At 34.8% G+C, this 18448-nt stretch overlaps 1 protein-coding gene and 1 non-coding gene across 4 annotated transcripts; one reads left to right on the top strand and one right to left on the bottom strand.

Moving 5' to 3' along the window:
- Positions 1-262: 262 nt before the first annotated feature.
- LOC115987360 (DNA replication ATP-dependent helicase/nuclease JHS1) lies at positions 263-13873 on the top strand. Of its 3 annotated transcripts, none has more exons than XM_031110880.1 (34): positions 267-793; positions 2082-2252; positions 2348-2578; positions 2798-2860; positions 3078-3287; positions 3416-3469; positions 3553-3614; positions 4408-4540; positions 4708-4818; positions 4930-5026; positions 5240-5322; positions 5848-5913; positions 6301-6456; positions 6583-6638; positions 6781-6831; positions 6898-7021; positions 7111-7167; positions 7466-7600; positions 7711-7965; positions 8532-8606; positions 8776-8897; positions 8996-9068; positions 9158-9262; positions 9372-9539; positions 10495-10564; positions 10650-10801; positions 11401-11478; positions 11572-11664; positions 11764-11901; positions 12128-12167; positions 12277-12350; positions 12467-12604; positions 13175-13294; positions 13481-13873. In XM_031110880.1, the coding sequence occupies exons 1-34, from the start codon at positions 395-397 to the stop codon at positions 13637-13639; spliced, it is 4119 nt and encodes a 1372-aa protein (XP_030966740.1). In that variant the 5' UTR covers positions 267-394; the 3' UTR covers positions 13640-13873. The 3 variants fall into 3 exon arrangements, 2 of the variants coding, with proteins under 2 accessions (XP_030966740.1, XP_030966741.1); XM_031110881.1 differs by having other exon boundaries at positions 6774-6831; positions 6911-7021; XR_004091064.1 differs by lacking the exons at positions 12128-12167; positions 12277-12350; positions 12467-12604; positions 13175-13294; positions 13481-13873 and having other exon boundaries at positions 263-793; positions 11579-11664; positions 11764-11855.
- A 2030-nt stretch (positions 13874-15903) lies between these two features.
- On the bottom strand, positions 15904-15977 carry TRNAV-CAC. The gene has a single exon. It is a non-coding gene; the product is annotated as a tRNA-Val (tRNA).
- Positions 15978-18448: the final 2471 nt, after the last annotated feature.

Here is an 18448-nt window from a genome sequence, read left to right as displayed (position 1 = left end):
ATGATAAAAGTGTAATTATTATGTAGGCTGAAATTTTGTCACATGTATGTATGTATAAAAAAATTTCCACTATTAAATATGGGCTGAAATTAGTCTGGCGACAGGGCCCAAAATTCCACCCGACTGTACTCGACAGGGTCCAAATTCCAAACCCCCACAAAAAGGCCCAAAACGTACCCTCATCTTTCCCCAAACCCCAAAAATAAAAACAAAGCGCCATAAGTTTTGGCGGGAAAATCACAAATCTGAAATTCACAAAACAAATACTCCTAAACAATGCTCAAATCTCTCTCTCTGTCTCACTCACTCACTCTCTAAGCATAATTGGAAGCTTAAAATCAACTTTAAAAAAAAAAAAAAAAAAACCCTAAAATCCTCTCATTCCACAGCTCCAATGCCTCCAAGAAAAAAGCCCAATTCTTCATCATCATCATCATCATCCATCAAGAAATCGAACCATAACAGCAATCAACCGCAGCCGCCTTCGAAGTTCGGCATCCAGCATTTCTTCGATCGCCACACTCAGACTCAGAACGCCTCTCAAAACCCCAAGCCTCCTCTCACTTCCAACGCCGCCGCCGCCGCCGTTTCGGCTCCGGTGTTGACTGATCGGAGCAATGAAAACGGACCGGCTTCGAAGAAACCCGATCAGAAAGAGGCCGTTTCGCAGAATACGCCGGAGGAGAACGTGGTGTTGGTCGGAGTTAACGCCGCCGACGAGAACCTCTCCGAGGTGTCGCCGGAGGTTTCCAAGTCCGTGTCTCTCAAGCGCTTCAAGTTCTCGCCTGGAATGGTAAATGTTATACTTTGCATTCTGATTTTTCTCTGCTTAGTTTTGATAATTTTGATTAATTTTTATTTTTGATTAATTAGAGTGAAGTTTATTAATTTAGGATATTGTGATATAGTTGATAAATATCACAGTTTTTCAATTCTCTTATAGCAATCCTTTATAGTCCACATTATGTTTTTCTCTGCTTAATATTGATCTAAGATGTTCGTTTGGAATAACTTATTTAGCTGAAACTGAAAACTTTTTGTTGAAAGTGAAAAAAAAAAAAAGAAAAGTTAAAAGTTAGCTGAATACAATGGATTCATGAATAGTATCAAAAAATACAATGAAGCTATGAGTAGTACCAAAAAGAAGCTAAAAACTCAAATAAGTTGAAGCTTGCATCACATCTCATATGGGCTCAAAACGGGCAATTTTTGAAAAATTATAACTTGAAGTGGCCAGTAAGACATTGTATGACACGGATACGACATAGATACGACATAGGTACAGCACACTAAATTAAGTGTTTGTTCGTAGATATTGATTAATATGTTCTTTTAGCATTAACAATTTTTTGGCATAGTGTAAATTATTTATTTTGATCCTTTAATAAGCTTAATGAATACTAATTAGAGCAAAGTTTATTAAATTGGGGGTTAAATTTGTTGTTGTGAACATCAACTGATCAACATGGTGATATAGCATCCATTATATTCCACATTCTGTTTTTTTCTCTGTTTGATATTGAATTCTAAGAAGCACAGGCATGAACAAGGATATGGGTACGACACAATGACTTGAGCAATTTTTGAAAAATTATAACTTGAAATGTCTGGTATGACACCATATGATACGGGTACAACACGGATATGACACCATATGATACGGGTACAACACAGATATGACACGGGTATAGCACCCTAAATGAAGTGCCTGTGTTTACTAGATATTAATTAATATGTTCTTTTAGCATTAACAAATTTTTGGTGCAAATGCTTTTAGGGTGTAGTAATTGTGTAAATTATTTATTTTGATCTTTTAATTATGCTTAATGAATACTAATTAGAGTAAAGTTTATTAATTTAGGGTTAAATTTGTTGTAAACAACAACATGGTGATAGTTGATAAATATCATAGTTTTCAATTCTCTTATAGCATCCATTTTAGTCCACATTTTGATTTTTCTCTGTAATTCTGATGATTTTGATACATATATTCATTTATTAATCAATATTTTTAGGTGAAAATGCTTAAAGTGCGTAAACTGTGTAAATTACTTTTTAACTCTTGAATTATGGTGATATAGTTGATAAAGCAGAGCCAAGATGATGCGGGTGATGAGGTGACGTGGAAGATATCTCCGGTGAATGAAAGACTCCAAGCGGTTTCAAAGCGTGTGCCAGAGAAGATGATGAGAGTGTTGGCTGATTCATCGAGGCTCAACTCTTTACGCATGAAGCAATGCTCACAAAAAAAGGCATGTTTTTTTTTTTTTTGATTTCCTTATGCATCTGTTGTCAATTTGTTATGTTTTGATTGATTCAGATGGTTAAGTGATGGTGATTAGTGCAGGCACCAATTTCTCCCGGTAAAGCTGGGAAGGTTGAGATGTGGCTCTCATCGCCGACACGAAAGGCTGCTGAAAGATCTTTGGTATCCATGAATAGGGTTGGGGTCAAAAGTGTTAACCTGGATCAGGATATGGATTTGTGTGGGAATGGAAGTGAATTGACTAGTACTGGAGTTGCTAGTGGACAGAGCCCGTTTCGAACTCCACCATCTCTATCATATTGCCATGATAAGGTAATTTTGTTTTCATAGGCCAACAATTTGTGGAAAACTGAGAAAAACTATTTCTTTAAATGGTTTATTGTTTAGGATTCAAGAAAAGACCAATAATAGTACCCTCTTAACTAAGTTATATATTTAGGACTCAAAAGTTTTTGATTTCTTGCTCTGTTTTTTTTAGTTGCCAACTTTAAGTGTGTACTTAGTCTGATTTATGCTGTAACTGAACCACAGATTGCTAACGGTGTAGCTTGCAATGGAGCAACTGATCAGCTAGGTTTAAGACAACACAAAAAGGTTTGGTTGTACTATGCAGTTTTACTTATGCTCTTCAGTTATCATACCACTTTTCCAATTTAAGTATTGATTATCGCATGAACATAGAGCACAAGTTTTCGATTTCTGAGTTGGAAGCTGATAGCCTGATATGCTTTGTTGCACATAAGTCTAATATGTCTTCTCATAACGTAGTCGTAATTACCAATGATATCTACTTGTTTGTCTATTCTCATAGGCATTGCTTGAACTTTTGGATCAAGTAGAAGATGTCATTTCTGTTGAAGACTCCATATCTAATGATACAGAGGCATATTCATCGAAAATTCATAATAGAAATGGTGATGGAATGACCGTTGAAGTTGATCCTACAGTAGAAAGAGTGGCAGTGGATTTACCAGAAGATGCCATTGGGGATTTGTCCAATCGTAATTTTCTTGTATTGGAGGTATGCTTTACTTCTTTGATTCAATATTATGTCCTTGTGTTGGTGATGTGCTTTATTTTAATGGTTCTTTGATAAAGGGAAGAATGAGTTCTTAAGGATTGATTATATGCAATGCATCTGTGCTACAGGTGTCTGAGAAGCGTAGGCCTGCTGACTCCTCTGGTGCTCAATGCCCATATAAGGTTTTCAGTAAGCCTTATATGCAAACCAATTCATTGTTCCAATGGAGCTAGAACTGTAGTAAACTTGAACAATTGCTTTTCAGGTTCTTCGCTTACTGAACGAGTGTAGTGGAGAAGAGCGGGCTGTGTATTTGTGGGAAGAGTGGTGAGTAATTCAATGCCTCTTTCGTGGAAGAATTTTATTTCTTCTTCCAGTGTCAGAACCCCCTTCTATCCCCCCCCAATTGTAAAATTTTGCTTTGAACTTAAAGATCATCTCAACTTGTTAATTGTTCTGGAAAATGAACTGCATACAACTGAAATCTCTGGATGTACAAGCATAATTTCATGGCTTTCAATACTCATAATCATCATCATTAATACTATAACACTTGACAATAGTTTGGCTTGCATTAATGCCCATTTTAACCTTGTGATTTGTAAGGTTAACCTGGATTGGTTGATGTGATTAGAAATCCATGTCCAGCATCATTCTAGTTTATATAACATAACCCCTTTTGGATGGGAGAGGCTGTATCTGCAAAACAATCTTTATGCTCTCATATGTTTCACCATAACAGTATAACCTGAATTATTGTTGGATATTAACCCCTCTTAGCTATTGGCTTGGTATGTTTGGTATATAGCTCGTATCTATTGGTCTCCTCATATACTTATCCAGTGTTTGGTTCACCTTATCGTTGCCAAGAACTTAATTGATATAGTCATCCTATTTGCTTTCTTAGTAGTTAGTACTGGTATATTAGAATTCCAAAAGGACTATCTTATATTTAATACCTTCGAAGTTGTACCAAGTGCCTATAATCTACTGAGAATCATATAATGCAGAAGATTTGTTGATCCTGATTGGTTGTACAGGTTAATCAGTGGCTGTTCACTGTTGGGGAAATTTTGTTCTTATTGTTCCTCAAAATTTTCCTTCTTTCATTTCTTGTCAGGTTTTATAGCGTCGTTGCACCTGGAGATACTGTAAATGTGATTGGCGAATTTGACGACCAGGGAAAGTGTGATGTGGATCGTGACAATAATTTTATAATTGTTCACCCAGATGTATTGGTTTCTGGAACACGGGTAAGAATCACCTGCTTGATGAATATTGTATTATTTTTATGTGGCAATATGTGTTGTGGCTATCCTACTGGTGGATTCTACAAAGCATTCTTACAAGCATATTTGTTGACTAGATTTGAGCTTATATTCCCTTCATTTCTTCCTTATAAAAAGATTTGTTTTTTTAGGTCGCTGGTAGTTTCAGTTGCCCTAGGCGAACAGTTTTGGATGAGAGGGTAAAGTGCAGTGAGTATTCAACTGCAGCATTAATTGGTACCTTGCTGCACCAAATTTTTCAGGTTTTCAAACTCACTCTACCACCTTGAAAGATTGTTTGATATATATATATTATGAACTTCATATGTGATCTCTCTTTTTTTTTTTTTTTTTTTTTTTTTTTTTTTTTTCAGGCTGGACTTATGAAGGAAATTCCAACAATAAAGTTCCTGGAGGAATATGCAAGAGTGGTGCTCCAGAAAAGCATTGAAAGCTTATATGCATGTGGAGGTGCAAACTCATATATTTGCAATTAACTGTAATTTCTAAACTGTCAATGTTTTCCATGCTCATCATTATTGTGGACTCATAGAACTGAAGCATTTGCATCTGTTTGGTGGTCCATTTTCAAGCACCAAAATATTTTGAATAAAATGCCATCAGTTAGTTCTATGGATTATCTTGTCTGAAAGTTCTAATCTCTCCCACATGTGGATTTTGCAGTAAATGAAAATGATATACAGAAATCTTTGATTGAGGCTATCCCAAAAATATTGAATTGGATCATCACATTCAAAGATTCACAGGTGGGCTGATATATTCTTATTGCTGGTACTTTTGTTCTTGATTACCTTTCAACAATAGTATGAATTTTGTTTGTTTTTGCCAAACCTTAATCATCCTAACTGGACTGATCGTGAACCACTTTAATTCCTGCATGGAGCCTATTCATTTGTTTGTTTGCTCTGTTTCTAGAGGAGTATGTAGTGGTTTTGTTTCTTGTTTTATTGTGTATATATTGACATCTTAGTGGTTATAAACAACAGAAAACGTTGTAATATCATATAACTGGAATCAAAATTGTGTAAAATACCTACACTCATCATCCGTGTGAGTCCCAATTCCCAAATTCAGCGCATTCTAGGGGGGTTGGAAGGCATGAACCCACCCCATTGCCATCCAAATTCCAAAATTTTCTGATTATGCCTTCAGATATTTATTATATGATCTACACTACACATGGTATTTTTTTTTCCTATTCTTGTTTTATACCTTATAAGGCAAACATCCAACTCTTGGGACTAATGATGTAATTATTTTGTTGTTGACAGGATTCCAAGGCTCCTTCTGTTGATTTTGGATCTGATGAGGGGCTGAAAAAGGTTAACATATCTGAGGTAAGAAATCTCACCTCTTTGCAACAAAATGACTTGTCATTTTTCAATTTTGCATATATTAAATATGCATTCACTGGTATAAACTCTAATAGACCATATGAAAAATACATGGTGGCAGGTGTATATTTTGATTAGCATGTACCCTAGTTTTTTTTCTTGCAGTCTATAAATTCATGTCAAACCTTCATTTGGAGATCAATTTGTTGTAGCACACATTTGAATGATTTATTCATATATTTATCATAATTGTAGTTCTCTATTTGCCGTTACTTTGTTAGAGACAGTTCTAGTTATGAAGGTTGAGACTGTAAATGGAGTGCCACTTTCTAGTTTTCATTCACTTCCATGTAAACAACATTATTTAGAAGATTTCTGTTGTAAATGTAGGTAATTGATATTGAGGAGATGGCTTGGGCCCCTAAATATGGCTTGAAAGGGATGATTGATGCTTCAGTCAGAGCCAATGTAATATCAAACAAAAATGAAGCTCATGAGAAGATTATGCCTTTAGAGTTTAAAACTGGGAAAGCATCAAATGGCCAGGCAAGTCTATGGTCTTAACTGTGATTTGATAGCCAAAAGAAATGCTAGAATAATGAAAATTGGACTACTCAAATAATCTTATCTTCTTTGGTATTATCCTTCTTTTGACACTAGTGATGTTTGCAGTCATCTATGGAGCACAGTGCACAAGTAATCTTATACACTCTCCTTATGTCTGAGAGGTGTGCATATCATCCCCTCTCTTTGCATATATATATTTTTTGTGGTGGAGGGATGTCACATGCCTCTATTATTGATAGAGAACCTTTAAGAAAGCATACTTTTATTTATTTATTTTGATTTGGTCTCTTATTTAGGTACCAGAAGCATATTGATTCAGGTCTTCTATATTATCTTCAGTCTGGTCAGACACAGGTAAGTTTAAAATAAATTTGTGCTCTCTGTTTCTCTAAAAACTTATAGGTTTTTGAGTGTGTATAGACCTTGTGTAAAGGGGATCGTGGTTCGAAGATCTGATTTGGTTGGGTTAATTATGCGTCGTAATGAGCTTGCAAATGATATTCTCAAGGCATCAACAATACAACAACTACCCGCAATGATACAGGTATGACTGTTACTGAATTGTTAATTATAGTTTGTTTCTGGAAAACTCTTTTTTGGATTGCCATTTGAAAGTATCTCCATTTTCAACAGAGTCTGAGCATGTGTAAAGGTTGTCGCCATCTTAATGTTTGTAGCATCTATCATAAGGTAAATTTGTAATCTTTATAAAGTTGGACTGTGAAAAGCTTTTCTTGCTCATTAAATGCTTCTGTTTGCTGGGCATGGGAGTGTGATAATGAGAATCTCATTTACAGACTAGCGGTCCCCATGTTTTGTTTGTAGAACATTCATTCTATTTGGTATCCCATATCCATGAAGTGTGGGAAAACCAAACCCACCTAGGGGGTTTGTAAAAGGATTATGCAAAATTCAATCATTGTCATATGGGCTTAAAGATGCAAGAGTATTGGTATTTGTCATTGGCCTTAATATGTCATTGATGTAGGCACATGGTGGAAGCACTGAAAGCAGTGGGTTAGGAGATGTGTTCAAGTCACATACTAACCACCTAACCGTTTCTCATTCCATTTTCCTTCGGCATTGGGATCGGTTGATTGACTTGGAAGCTAAAGAGATCGAGGTGCTTTTTTGAAGCCATTATATGCATTTTTATTGAAACATATCTCCTCAAAATATTATGCATAATTTTTTGACTTGCTTATTCCCTCTCTTTCCCCTTCGCTATTTCAGCTTGTAAAGAAACAAATCTGGCGTTCGCATAGTTCAAAGAGTGATGATTCCAGAGGTTGTCTTTCTTCTATTGTTCTTGATGCTTCAGATAAACTTCCACATCAGAAGTCTCTTAAAGAAAACCGGTTCATTTATCGTTTTGTGCATCGAGATCTATCATCCATCAATGTCAAAGCATTTGGCGGGGATCCTTTAAGTGTTGCCTCTTCTCTTAAAAGTGATATGGACTGCACACTTAGAAGTGGAGATTATGTGGTACAATTATTTTCTTGTAATACATTTTTGCATGATGTAACTTTAGCTAAGTTTGGTCTCCCTTATGATGAGAACCAGGGTTCAAATCCTCCCTCCTACACTTGTTATAACAATTATGGACATATATATATATATATATATATGTATAGTAGAGGTTTGGCATGGATTGCTCAATATTTTTGGTCTTTTCCGATTCCTACTCTGTTCTTTACTTGTAAGAGTTGATCTTATTGACGCTTGAACAAGAGAATCTGGACTTTGTTTTCTTAAGCAACAACATACAAGCTTAAAAAGCAACATACAAGCTTAATGAGCGCCCATTCATTTGCATAATTGTTACCCTAATAAAATTATAGGATAAAAATCCTCTATTGCACTCTGTTCCACTGTATACTCCACCTGTTACAGCTTGCCACATGTCATTTTTTCCTCAAAAAGTAACCAAAGTCTGGAGCATAAAGTGGAACAAAGGATTTTTATATATAAGTTCTGTATCATGTGGTGTATTTCATCTTTATTTTTTGACGTAATAATTAGTTTATTTTTTTCCCTGATGTTATGTTTAGATACTTAGCACTGAATCTTGCCATCAAACCATTGCAAGTGGGGTCATTACAGAGATAAGTCGTTCTCATGTTTCCGTAAGTATTACATCTGCTGTTTCTATTTGTATCTAGTACTTTAAACTTTAGCCAATTAATGTTAAACCTGCTCCAAATGGATTTCTTAAAGAGCATAGTAGTCTATGCTCTTGAACCATGATATTTTAATGACTTACACAGTTTCAAATTGTCTTCTATAATACTATAGGTTTCTTTTTCTAAGCGCTTACGGCTTCCCAGGAGCAATCCTTCTTTAGAGACACAGGATCTTTTTGGAGAAGTTTGGCGGATTGACAAGGATGAATTTTTGACTTCATTTGCAGTTATGAGGTACTTACATGAACTTAACTATTGTGTGATGTATGTCCCTCCAACCCACCCTGTCCATGTACAAGGGCTGAATTCAAGCTTGATATTGTTTTTTGAAGGTTTAACCTTGTAAAACTTTTTCTACAAAGTTCACAAAGTACTCATCTTCGGAAGATGATCGTTGACCTTGAGGTAAATGTTTGTTGCTACTTTATTTGGTCAATGTCTCGCTAATCGTATAATGCCTTTTTGTATGATTCTGCAATTTTATGTCCTTGTAGGCTCCTAAATTTGACAGTGGATGTATATTCAGCCAGGATCCAGCAATATCATACGTCTGGTCAGAGAAGAGTTTGAATGATGATCAGCGTCGAGCTATTCTTAAGGTTTTCTGCAGAGCATGCTAATGTCCAATTTCTTGAGCAGTTACTTGTTAAAGCTAGTCTGACCAATTTATATGGAATACTTCTCTTTACTGATTTATCTTTTATTCAGATACTCACAGCAAAGGATTACACTCTAATACTAGGAATGCCTGGAACGGGCAAGACGTCTACAATGGTGCATGCTGTGAAGGCCCTGTTGATGAGAGGGGCATCCATTTTGCTTACATCTTACACAAATTCAGCCATAGATAATTTGCTTATAAAATTAAAAGCTCAGGTCATCACTATCTTTTATTAATCTGGATTACTGTAAATGTTTGGTTTCTTCCATGTTAATTCATTTTTTTGATGCCTGTCTATTTTGTAATGTTATGCTTCAAGTGGCTACTGAATGTACTTATCTACTTGTGTTAATTTTTCTTGTGTTGCTTATTAAGTATTGTTTACTTGTAAGTAACTTGTTTTGTAATGAAAACTTTCTTTGCTGTAACAAAAAAAAAAGTTTTATGACAAAAAGGAAAATAGATATCATAATGAGATCCTAATCTTAAAACAAAAATGGGGGATATGGCGAAATTGGTAGATGCTACGGACTTAATTGGATTGAGCCTTGGTATGGAAACTTACCAAGTGATAACTTTCAAATTCAAAGAAACCCTGGAATTAAAAATGGGCAATCCTGATATATATATAGCATTTACTGCAGATAATGAAACCATAGAGGATATTCTTTCTTGTTATTGCCACTTCTGATCTTTTATGTTACCTTTCCTTTTTTCTTAAATAAAGATGTTTTATTGTAAGGAAAAGTCTGATGCTTAGGCAACATGCCCATAACTGCCTTAAATTCAACTTCATAACACTGGATTCATAAATTTACCTTCTTTATTCAACTAATTGGGGTCTTAACTATGATTGCCTCCTTGATTCATTGGTAATCATGCCTATTCTTTCTGCTTCAATCAATATTTCTCCCCTATAGCATAGGCATACCAGAGTGCTTGGTAAGAAACGGTTAAAAAGTCTTCTGTCCTTGGGATATTCAGTGCTTACTCAATCTTCAAAAGCCACTTATGAAGGGCTTGCAAATCGGCTGGTGATTGTTCATATGATTGGTCCTCATATGTATGAGTGTGTGTGTGTGTCCTCACATTGATACGTCACTCTTATGTCCTCATTAAATTATTACTATCATTTTTTCGTGCACATTATTGAAATTTTAAAATTAGCAGGGCATTGATTTTGTACGTATTGGAAGATATGAAGCTGTGCATGAGGAAGTTCAGGGGCATTGCTTTTCAGGTGAGATTATAAATTGTTATTAGCACTCCTTGTAATAGAATCTGTTGATTTGTTATCCATCATGTGATAAAGCTTTTTATGACAGCAATGAATGTACAAAGTGTTGAAGATGTTAAAATAAGAATAGAACAAGTCAAAGTTGTTGCAGTTACTTGTCTTGGAATTACCAGTCCCTTGCTTACCAACAAGAGATTTGATGTATGCATCATGGATGAAGCTGGTCAGACTACCCTCCCGGTATGCTTCTCTTTTGTTGATCTGTTCTAGTGTGTCTATAAATCAAACTCTTCTTGTTGAGGACCTTGAGTTGGCTTTTTATAATGCACCTAAATTAATGTGATATATACTAAGAGATTGGAATTCAGGCATTATGTTGTAGGCAACTAAGGCAAGTGGAAATCATGATATTGTGGCACGTAGTTTTAGTAAAACTAAAATTCAAAGCATGGGAGTACTGAATTTTGATGGCCTAGAGATTTGTAAAAAATAAACTTCTCTATCTATATGTTAATATATGTGTGTGAATGAATATTTAATCATTTATGTGGGCAGTGAATATATGTTATTGATAGGATAAGATTTTAACTGATGACATTCATAACCACTTATGTTTAATTGGCAATCACTTTTTTATATTTAAGACGTGTGGTGGTTTGAAAATTTGTTAATGAAGAGAATTGAGTCTTTTATTTAGTATATAACCTTTTGTATTTGTTTGTAATTCTTTAGGATACTTTATGCCATTTTTGCATGAAGTAGTCTCTTTTTAATAAAATTTTATTACTTATATATATATATAAACTTCATAATGAGTTTATGAGTGAATATCCTATCAGGTATCCTTGGGACCCTTGATGTTTGCTTCAACATTTGTCCTTGTTGGTGATCATTATCAACTACCACCTCTTGTCCAGGTAATATGTCTTTTGTGTTTATAGTTCTACTTGCTGAATTTTTCCTGCTGTAATTTTTTTAGCTCATGAAGTATTGTGCTTATCTACTTCTAGAGCACAGAGGCTCGGGAGAATGGAATGGGAATAAGCTTGTTTTGCAGGCTATCTGAAGCACATCCTCAGGCAATTTCTGCATTGCAGAGCCAGGTGACCTGAATTCAGAGTTGAATTTGAATTTAATGGCTTGACTCTTCTTTTGGTACTCTTTCTGTACCAGGTATGCTTACTTGGCTGATTTGTATGCAGTATCGTATGTGTCAAGGAGTTATGGAACTATCAAATGCCTTGATATATGGTGACAGATTACGCTGTGGATCCTCTGAAATAGCTTGTGCGAAACTTAAGCTTTCTTGTTTGAAGTCTTGTTCATCATGGCTAAAGGAGGTAAACACATTCTTTTCCATGTAGTTCCATTGTGATTTAGTGTCTTCTTGGTTGAACCTGATGTTTATTTGCAGTTGGAAGTTCTAAGGCTTTGTTGTAATTTTCTGTGCTGATCCTGTGTTATATTTAAAATTAATGGTTAATCAACTTCTGCTGTTGACTTTCATATTTTGTTTTTAAACTTCCAAAATATTAAATGGCCTCACTAAGTGATTCATAATTGCAGGTTTTGAATCCAACCAAACCAGTCATATTTATTGATACAGGTTATAAATGCATAATCTTTTGCTTTGCCTATCATTTTTATTAATGTGGTTTTGTTATATGGCATCATTTCTGGCATATAATTTTTTTTCTTTCTTTTTTACAAATCAGATATGTTGCCTGCTTTTGAGGCAAAAGATCAAAAGACTGTGAATAACCCGGTTGAAGCTTACATAATTGCAGAGGTATTATTGTTATTTAAATATAATAATAAATAGTTCTAGTTACCTAAGACCAGTCCCTGTGAGTTGTTCAGAGCTCTAATGAATTATATTTGTTCCTTATTATGTTCATTATAAAGGTCACAGAGCAATTGGTTAACAACGGAATTGAAGGGGAGGATATTGGCATCATTACCCCTTATAATTCACAGGCAAATCTCATCCGCCATGCTGTGTATACAACCTCTGTGGAGATACATACCATTGATAAATATCAGGTTAGGCTAAGTGTTTGATTGTTGTTTCGTTGTTTATATACCAGAAATTTTACTTGGACTGAATGACTTGTTTGGCCATGGCCTTTTCTTTTAGCTTTTATTACAACTTTTTAAAGCCTCATTTTTTGTGTACAACTATAATTTAACAAAGTTCTGCAAATAAGCTTTTAGCAAAAAGCTACATCCACAACTATAATTTAACAAACTTCTGCAAATAAGCTTTTATCAAAAAGCTACATCCAAATGCACCAGTCTTTCTTTTCTACTGTCTGTAGCTTGTGATAAAGATGTAATCAATTTTAGGGGTTCATTCTGCTTTATTTGGATCCAACAGTTACACTCCAACCTTTGAACTAATAATAGTATAATACCAACTCTCTCTGTCCCCCTAGCTGAATGGTGACGAGGAACACTCAACCTCTCTGTTTTTATTTGTTTATTATTATTATTATTATTATTATTTTTTTTTTATAGAAATTTTGTTATGTTGGTACTCTTAAATCTTAATTAAGTTTGAAGATCACATCCTATATCAGTGTAACTTATTACTTCCCTTTACCCTTGGTCTAGGGAAGAGACAAGGACTGCATACTGGTGTCATTTGTTAGGTCTAGCGAAAATCCAAGGAACTGCACTTCCTCACTGCTTGGTGACTGGCATAGGATTAATGTGGCTCTAACACGTGCAAAGGTAGGCAAAAGAAGTGCTTAAATTACTTTTCCACTATAAATTTCTAGTTTTCGTGAACATTTTACTTCCCGTTTATGCTTGATGAGTTACTTATGTGGGGAAGTGGAGGGAAAAGAAAATTGAAGCATCCTAGATGTAAGCATCTCAAGTAGACCATTATCTTGATTCGTTTTTTTGTTTGTACAGAAAAAGTTGATCATGGTGGGATCATGCAAAACCCTATCCAAGGTTCCATTACTGAAGCTTCTCATCAAAAAAGTAGATGAGCAATCAGGAATACTGAGTGTCTCCAAGAACGATATCAATTACAATGGAGGGCTGAAGAGATGCTCTCAGTTCAGATAAGATTTTGCCCCCTTTTCCATTGTTAATGTATATAAAAAAATTTTGTTTTTTTGTTTTACCTTCTTAAAACCCAATATAAAGATTATGTATAGAAGGAGGACATTATTTTTTGTAATATTTTTGGAAATGTATATAAGAAATAGCTCCTCTCTCTTGGTCTATACCTTTGTTTATACACAAATGGACTCTGAAATACAAGTTTTCCCGTGTGCTGAGCGGCAGTGATTGAGCCAAGTCTTATTAGTTTATGGGTTGTCTTATTAGTTTTGTCTCTTTTTGCAGTTTTATGTCATATTTTTCAGTGTGGGTCAAATTTGTAGAGAGAAAAAAATATTAAAATAACTAAAAGGACTAGTTTTATGTTATTTTCATTTATTTATTTAATTATTTTATTAAATGGGACTCACTTTTGTACAACCTTAACAAGCACCTATACGGTGATTGTTAACATTTGCCTTAGTCAATATGTTGTCTGACTATTGTGACTGGTGAGTCTGGCCTTTGTAATCTGAAAACAATCAAACATATAGCTGAAACTTGCTTCCTTATGGTACTGTATTCTTATTTTGAAAAAGATCAGTATGATATGGCCCTCCCAAACAAAGTGTTTCATTCTATTCTTTACAGCATGGTAATGTCCAACTTTTGAGCATTTACTTGTTGAACTTTCCTGACCAATTATCTATGGAATGCATGTCTTTAGTCATTTATCTATTATTCAGATACTTACAGCAAAGGATAAGTAATTTTTTATTTATAGCACTGATGAAGATTCATGAGATTGCTACAAATACAAGTTCAATCAGGTTTATCATTTTGAAAAGTAATAAATTTGTTAAGCTCAAATGGTCAGCCATTGTATCTTGATCTCGGTGACTATTATTTGCCAGTATTAAAAGGTACCTAGTTCTGCAAATTTATTTCATTGAAAAAATGCAGTCCTTATACTTGAGGCATACAATACAACACAAATTGTTCTAATAATTTAACGAAGAAAAAATCTTGGAACTTTGAATGCAATCATGACCTCATGGAAAAGTTTTTGACTCGGGCGCTAAAGCCAACTTTTATTCCAATAACATCAAAATGGTCAGAAATCATGACTCATAGTCATAGCAAAGTTTTTGACTCGGGCACTGAAGACAACTTTCATTTCAATAACATGTTCGTTATCCCTTGGCATGACTTCGGCTTTGTTATGTCCCAAGAAGGGTGTTGTGTTCTGTCTCAAATGTTAGGACTCTTACCTTTAGCTACGAATAACCTCCAATATTACATAACTATAGGTTATATGAATGTCCGAGTTCACAGCTATACCCATAGAAACCATAGGATTAACCTAAAATAACCAGAAAATGCTAAATACAAAATTTGCTACATAATTATTATAAACTGATTTTTTTTTTCCTTCTAATTTATGAATGTGATTGGTAGTTTTACAATACTTTTCCCCAGAAGGGTGTTCTATTCTGTCACAAATGTTGGGCCTCTACTTGTTACCATATCATGAGCAAACGAATAACTCTAATATTACAAAACTTTAGGTTCCATGAATGTCCAAGTTCATAGCTACACCCATAGAGACCCTATGGTTAATCTGAAATAACAAGAAAAATGTTAAAAGTATTACAAAATTTGTCCAAGTTCATAGCTACACCCATAGAGACCCTATGGATAATCTAAAATAACAAGAAAAATGTTAAAAGTATTACAAAATTTACAATGCAATTATTATAAACGGATTTTTTTAATTGAATATAATTGGTGGATTTTACAATGTACTAAAAATTTTAGTATATAAAACTTACAAATTTAAGTGATAATAAATGTAACTGGAGTGACAATGAGAGTGAAGTGCTCATGATATTAAAAAACAAAAAAGAAGAAGGAGAGTGAAGTGCTCTATCAATAATAAAAGAAAACTGAGCTAGAGGACAACGTTTATGTATGTTGGGGTTGGAGTGTATGTTGGGGTTGGACTGAGAGTGATAGTAAAGTGAAGTGCTCTTGACAAAAAAAGAAAAGAAAAAAAAGAGTGAAGTCCTCTATCAATAATACAAGGAAATTGAACTAGAAGACAATGTTTATGTATGTTGTCGTTGTGATTGGAGAGAGAGTGATAGTGAAGTGCCCCTGATAATAAAAAAAGAAAAAAGAAAAAAAAAAAGAGAAAGTGAAGTCCTCTCTATCAATAATAAAAGGAAATTGAAATAGACGACAACGCTTATGTATGAAATTATACCCAAAAATATATATTAATAAAATGTCTGAGCCCGGGTTCGAACCGGGGACCTCTAGTGTGTGAGACTAGCGTGATAACCGACTACACCACCCAGACAATTTTGTTAGTGTTCATCTTCAAAATGATATTTATATTATCAAATCTCTAGTTTTTAAGAGAGCAAACGATTGGTTGGTCTATTTTTTTGGTCTGTTTGTTATACCCAGTAGTAGTCGCGTTCAAAAGGTTTCAGACATACTTGTGTTTCAAGGACTTGTATTTTTTTATTATTTTTAAGATAGTTTTAATTTATGGTGTTCGTTTCGAGTCCAAATCTTCTGTCTCATCTTTCCTGCTCCACCCCATGCTCTACCAATAAGTATTTGCCATATGTACACCTATTTAAGTCAAATCTAATTTTCAGCCTTTCATTGTTTCAGTTTCCTAATATAAATCAAAAACCAAAAAAATAAAAAAACAAAAACTCAAATAATCCCCACCAGCCACTACCACCACCACCAACTTCGCCGGCGCTACCTGGAGAAGATCGCTGGTGACATCAATGGCTATCCACCACCGCTCCTTGTCTTTTCAAAATCCATGTCTAATATTAGTTTTATGACATCTTGTTGGTGGGTATCCATGACCGCCATTCTTCTTCAAATCCATGGCTGGTACCTAGACATGGAGGCTTTGATGGTGTCGCCATCTCTTCCTAGAGGTGTTGAATAAGAGTGGTGGACCGGTGGTGATTGATGGGAGATGTATTTTTTTTTTTTTTTTTTAAAATTCATTTTTGGTGATTGACAACCGGTGGTGGTGGGTGGGTGGCCGGCGGGGGTTGCTGGCCGTTGACGATGTCAAATCTCTTCTTGGTGGTGCCAACGAAGCATGTTGGTGGTGGTGGAGGAGGAGGAATAGTAATGGTGGCTGTGGGGAGGGTTTTGGGTTTTTGATTTATTTTAGGAAACTAAATGATAAATCTGAAAATTAAATTTGACTTAAATAGGTGTGCATATGGCAAATATTTATTGGTAGAGTATGGAGTGGAGTAGGAAAGATGAGACAGAAGATTTGGACTCGTCCGCTTCTGATGATAGCTCTTTATCATCAGATTAAGACACCAATAAGTTTTTAGTATAGGCGGGGATTGAACCCCAGATCTCTTATACAGCCATCAAAAACTTTACCAGTTGAGCTAACTGAAATCCACGTGTCTCAAGGACTTGTATAGTTACATATTACTAGTATGTTTTAGTTAATTTTTGGGATGCTATTAATTAACGTTTAGCAAAAAAAAAAAAAAAAAACTATAAATGTTTTAGGTTAAACTGCATGTACTTTCTATACTTGTTCATCTCTTTATATATAGTACGTATAACTTAACAACACCCACAATATTGCTTTCAAGTTTCAATTGATACTTAACCTCATCGGCTTTGGCAGAGAAGACCCCAAAAACCCCAGTTCGTGTAGTGTCTGAAAATGAAGAACTTTGTGATGGCCTTGGTTGTCACTTGTCGGCTTGGAAGCACCAGCTCTGGCAATGGCCGTGTTCTGCGTCTACGTTTTGCTGTGTAGATATTGCAGCGGCGACAAGGAAGGCCGCTGAGTCCCTCAAAGTGGAGGCGACCTTGCCCATCCATGAGGGTGACCCCAGCGGTGGACTTGGAGGTGGTGGTGCTTGATCTGGAGGAGGAGCTGACACTAGCGGCTCATGTGGCTTTGATTGTTATTGTGGATGTGATGGTGGTGGCGGACCTGGCGGTGGCTGTGGAGGTTGTGCTTGTGGAAGTTGTTAGCAGTATGGGTGTTAAACGTTGCGTACTTAATTATGATATGTTTTTTTTTTTGGTGTGTGTATAGGTAGATAGTAGGGTTTTGCATGGATCAGGGCTTATGATATTTTTAATTAGTATTTTTTAGAACTTAGAAGGTGTTCCTAGTGATCGAGCTGTTGACTCAATATGCTGATTCTTTGTACGTACTTCTTTCAAGATAATTTAATGAAAATCTATTGCATGTGCTGCTTTTGTCGTGTAGAAATTGAGGTTGTTGCTTTTTTTTTTTTTTTTAAATTTAAATTTAAATTTAAATTTATTTTTATTTTTATTTTTATTTTTTTATTTAAATTATTTATTTATTATAAATATTTTGATACTTGAGGTGGGAGATTTGAAGTGTTGTTGTTATAGTTAAACTATCAACTATTTTATGGTTGCTTTTTTTGAGACTTACAAATTTATGCTTAATTATTATTTTTTAGGTTAATTTATCTATTTTTATCTTCAAGTTTGTTAAATTTTTGGCATTTTTTTTGGATTTTAGTTAGTTTAACTTGTGCAAATTTTTTGTCATCAAAGAAAAGATCTGAGTTAATTTGAATCTACTTGAAAATGTTAAATTCTTTATATATTATGAGAGTTGACTTAACTAGTAAAATTTACCATCCTCTTAGTTTTTGAACTTTAAAGGGTCTCTCTCAAAATATTGTTCTTCCCATTTTATTCCGAAAAGGTAAAATATATACCTAATGTTTCAGTTCCAATCAACAGTTTTTACCCAATAATTAAGCTTTCTCCTCTCTC

The sequence above is a fragment of the Quercus lobata genome, chromosome 4 (genome assembly GCF_001633185.2).
Source record: "Quercus lobata isolate SW786 chromosome 4, ValleyOak3.0 Primary Assembly, whole genome shotgun sequence".
Lineage (NCBI taxonomy): Eukaryota > Viridiplantae > Streptophyta > Magnoliopsida > Fagales > Fagaceae > Quercus > Quercus lobata.
Note: the sequence above shows the minus strand (reverse complement) of the source record. Positions and strands in the feature narration are given on the sequence as shown.

Excerpts from the sequence above, each read along its gene's own strand:
- LOC115987360 (XM_031110880.1), top strand. The coding sequence starts at position 395 with ATGCCTCCAAGAAAAAAGCCCAATTCTTCATCATCATCATCATCATCC. Across the intron at positions 3,288-3,415 it reads GTAATTTTCTTGTATTGGAG|GTGTCTGAGAAGCGTAGGCC; the intron begins GTATGCTTTACT and ends TCTGTGCTACAG. Across the intron at positions 10,802-11,400 it reads CTGGTCAGACTACCCTCCCG|GTATCCTTGGGACCCTTGAT; the intron begins GTATGCTTCTCT and ends ATATCCTATCAG.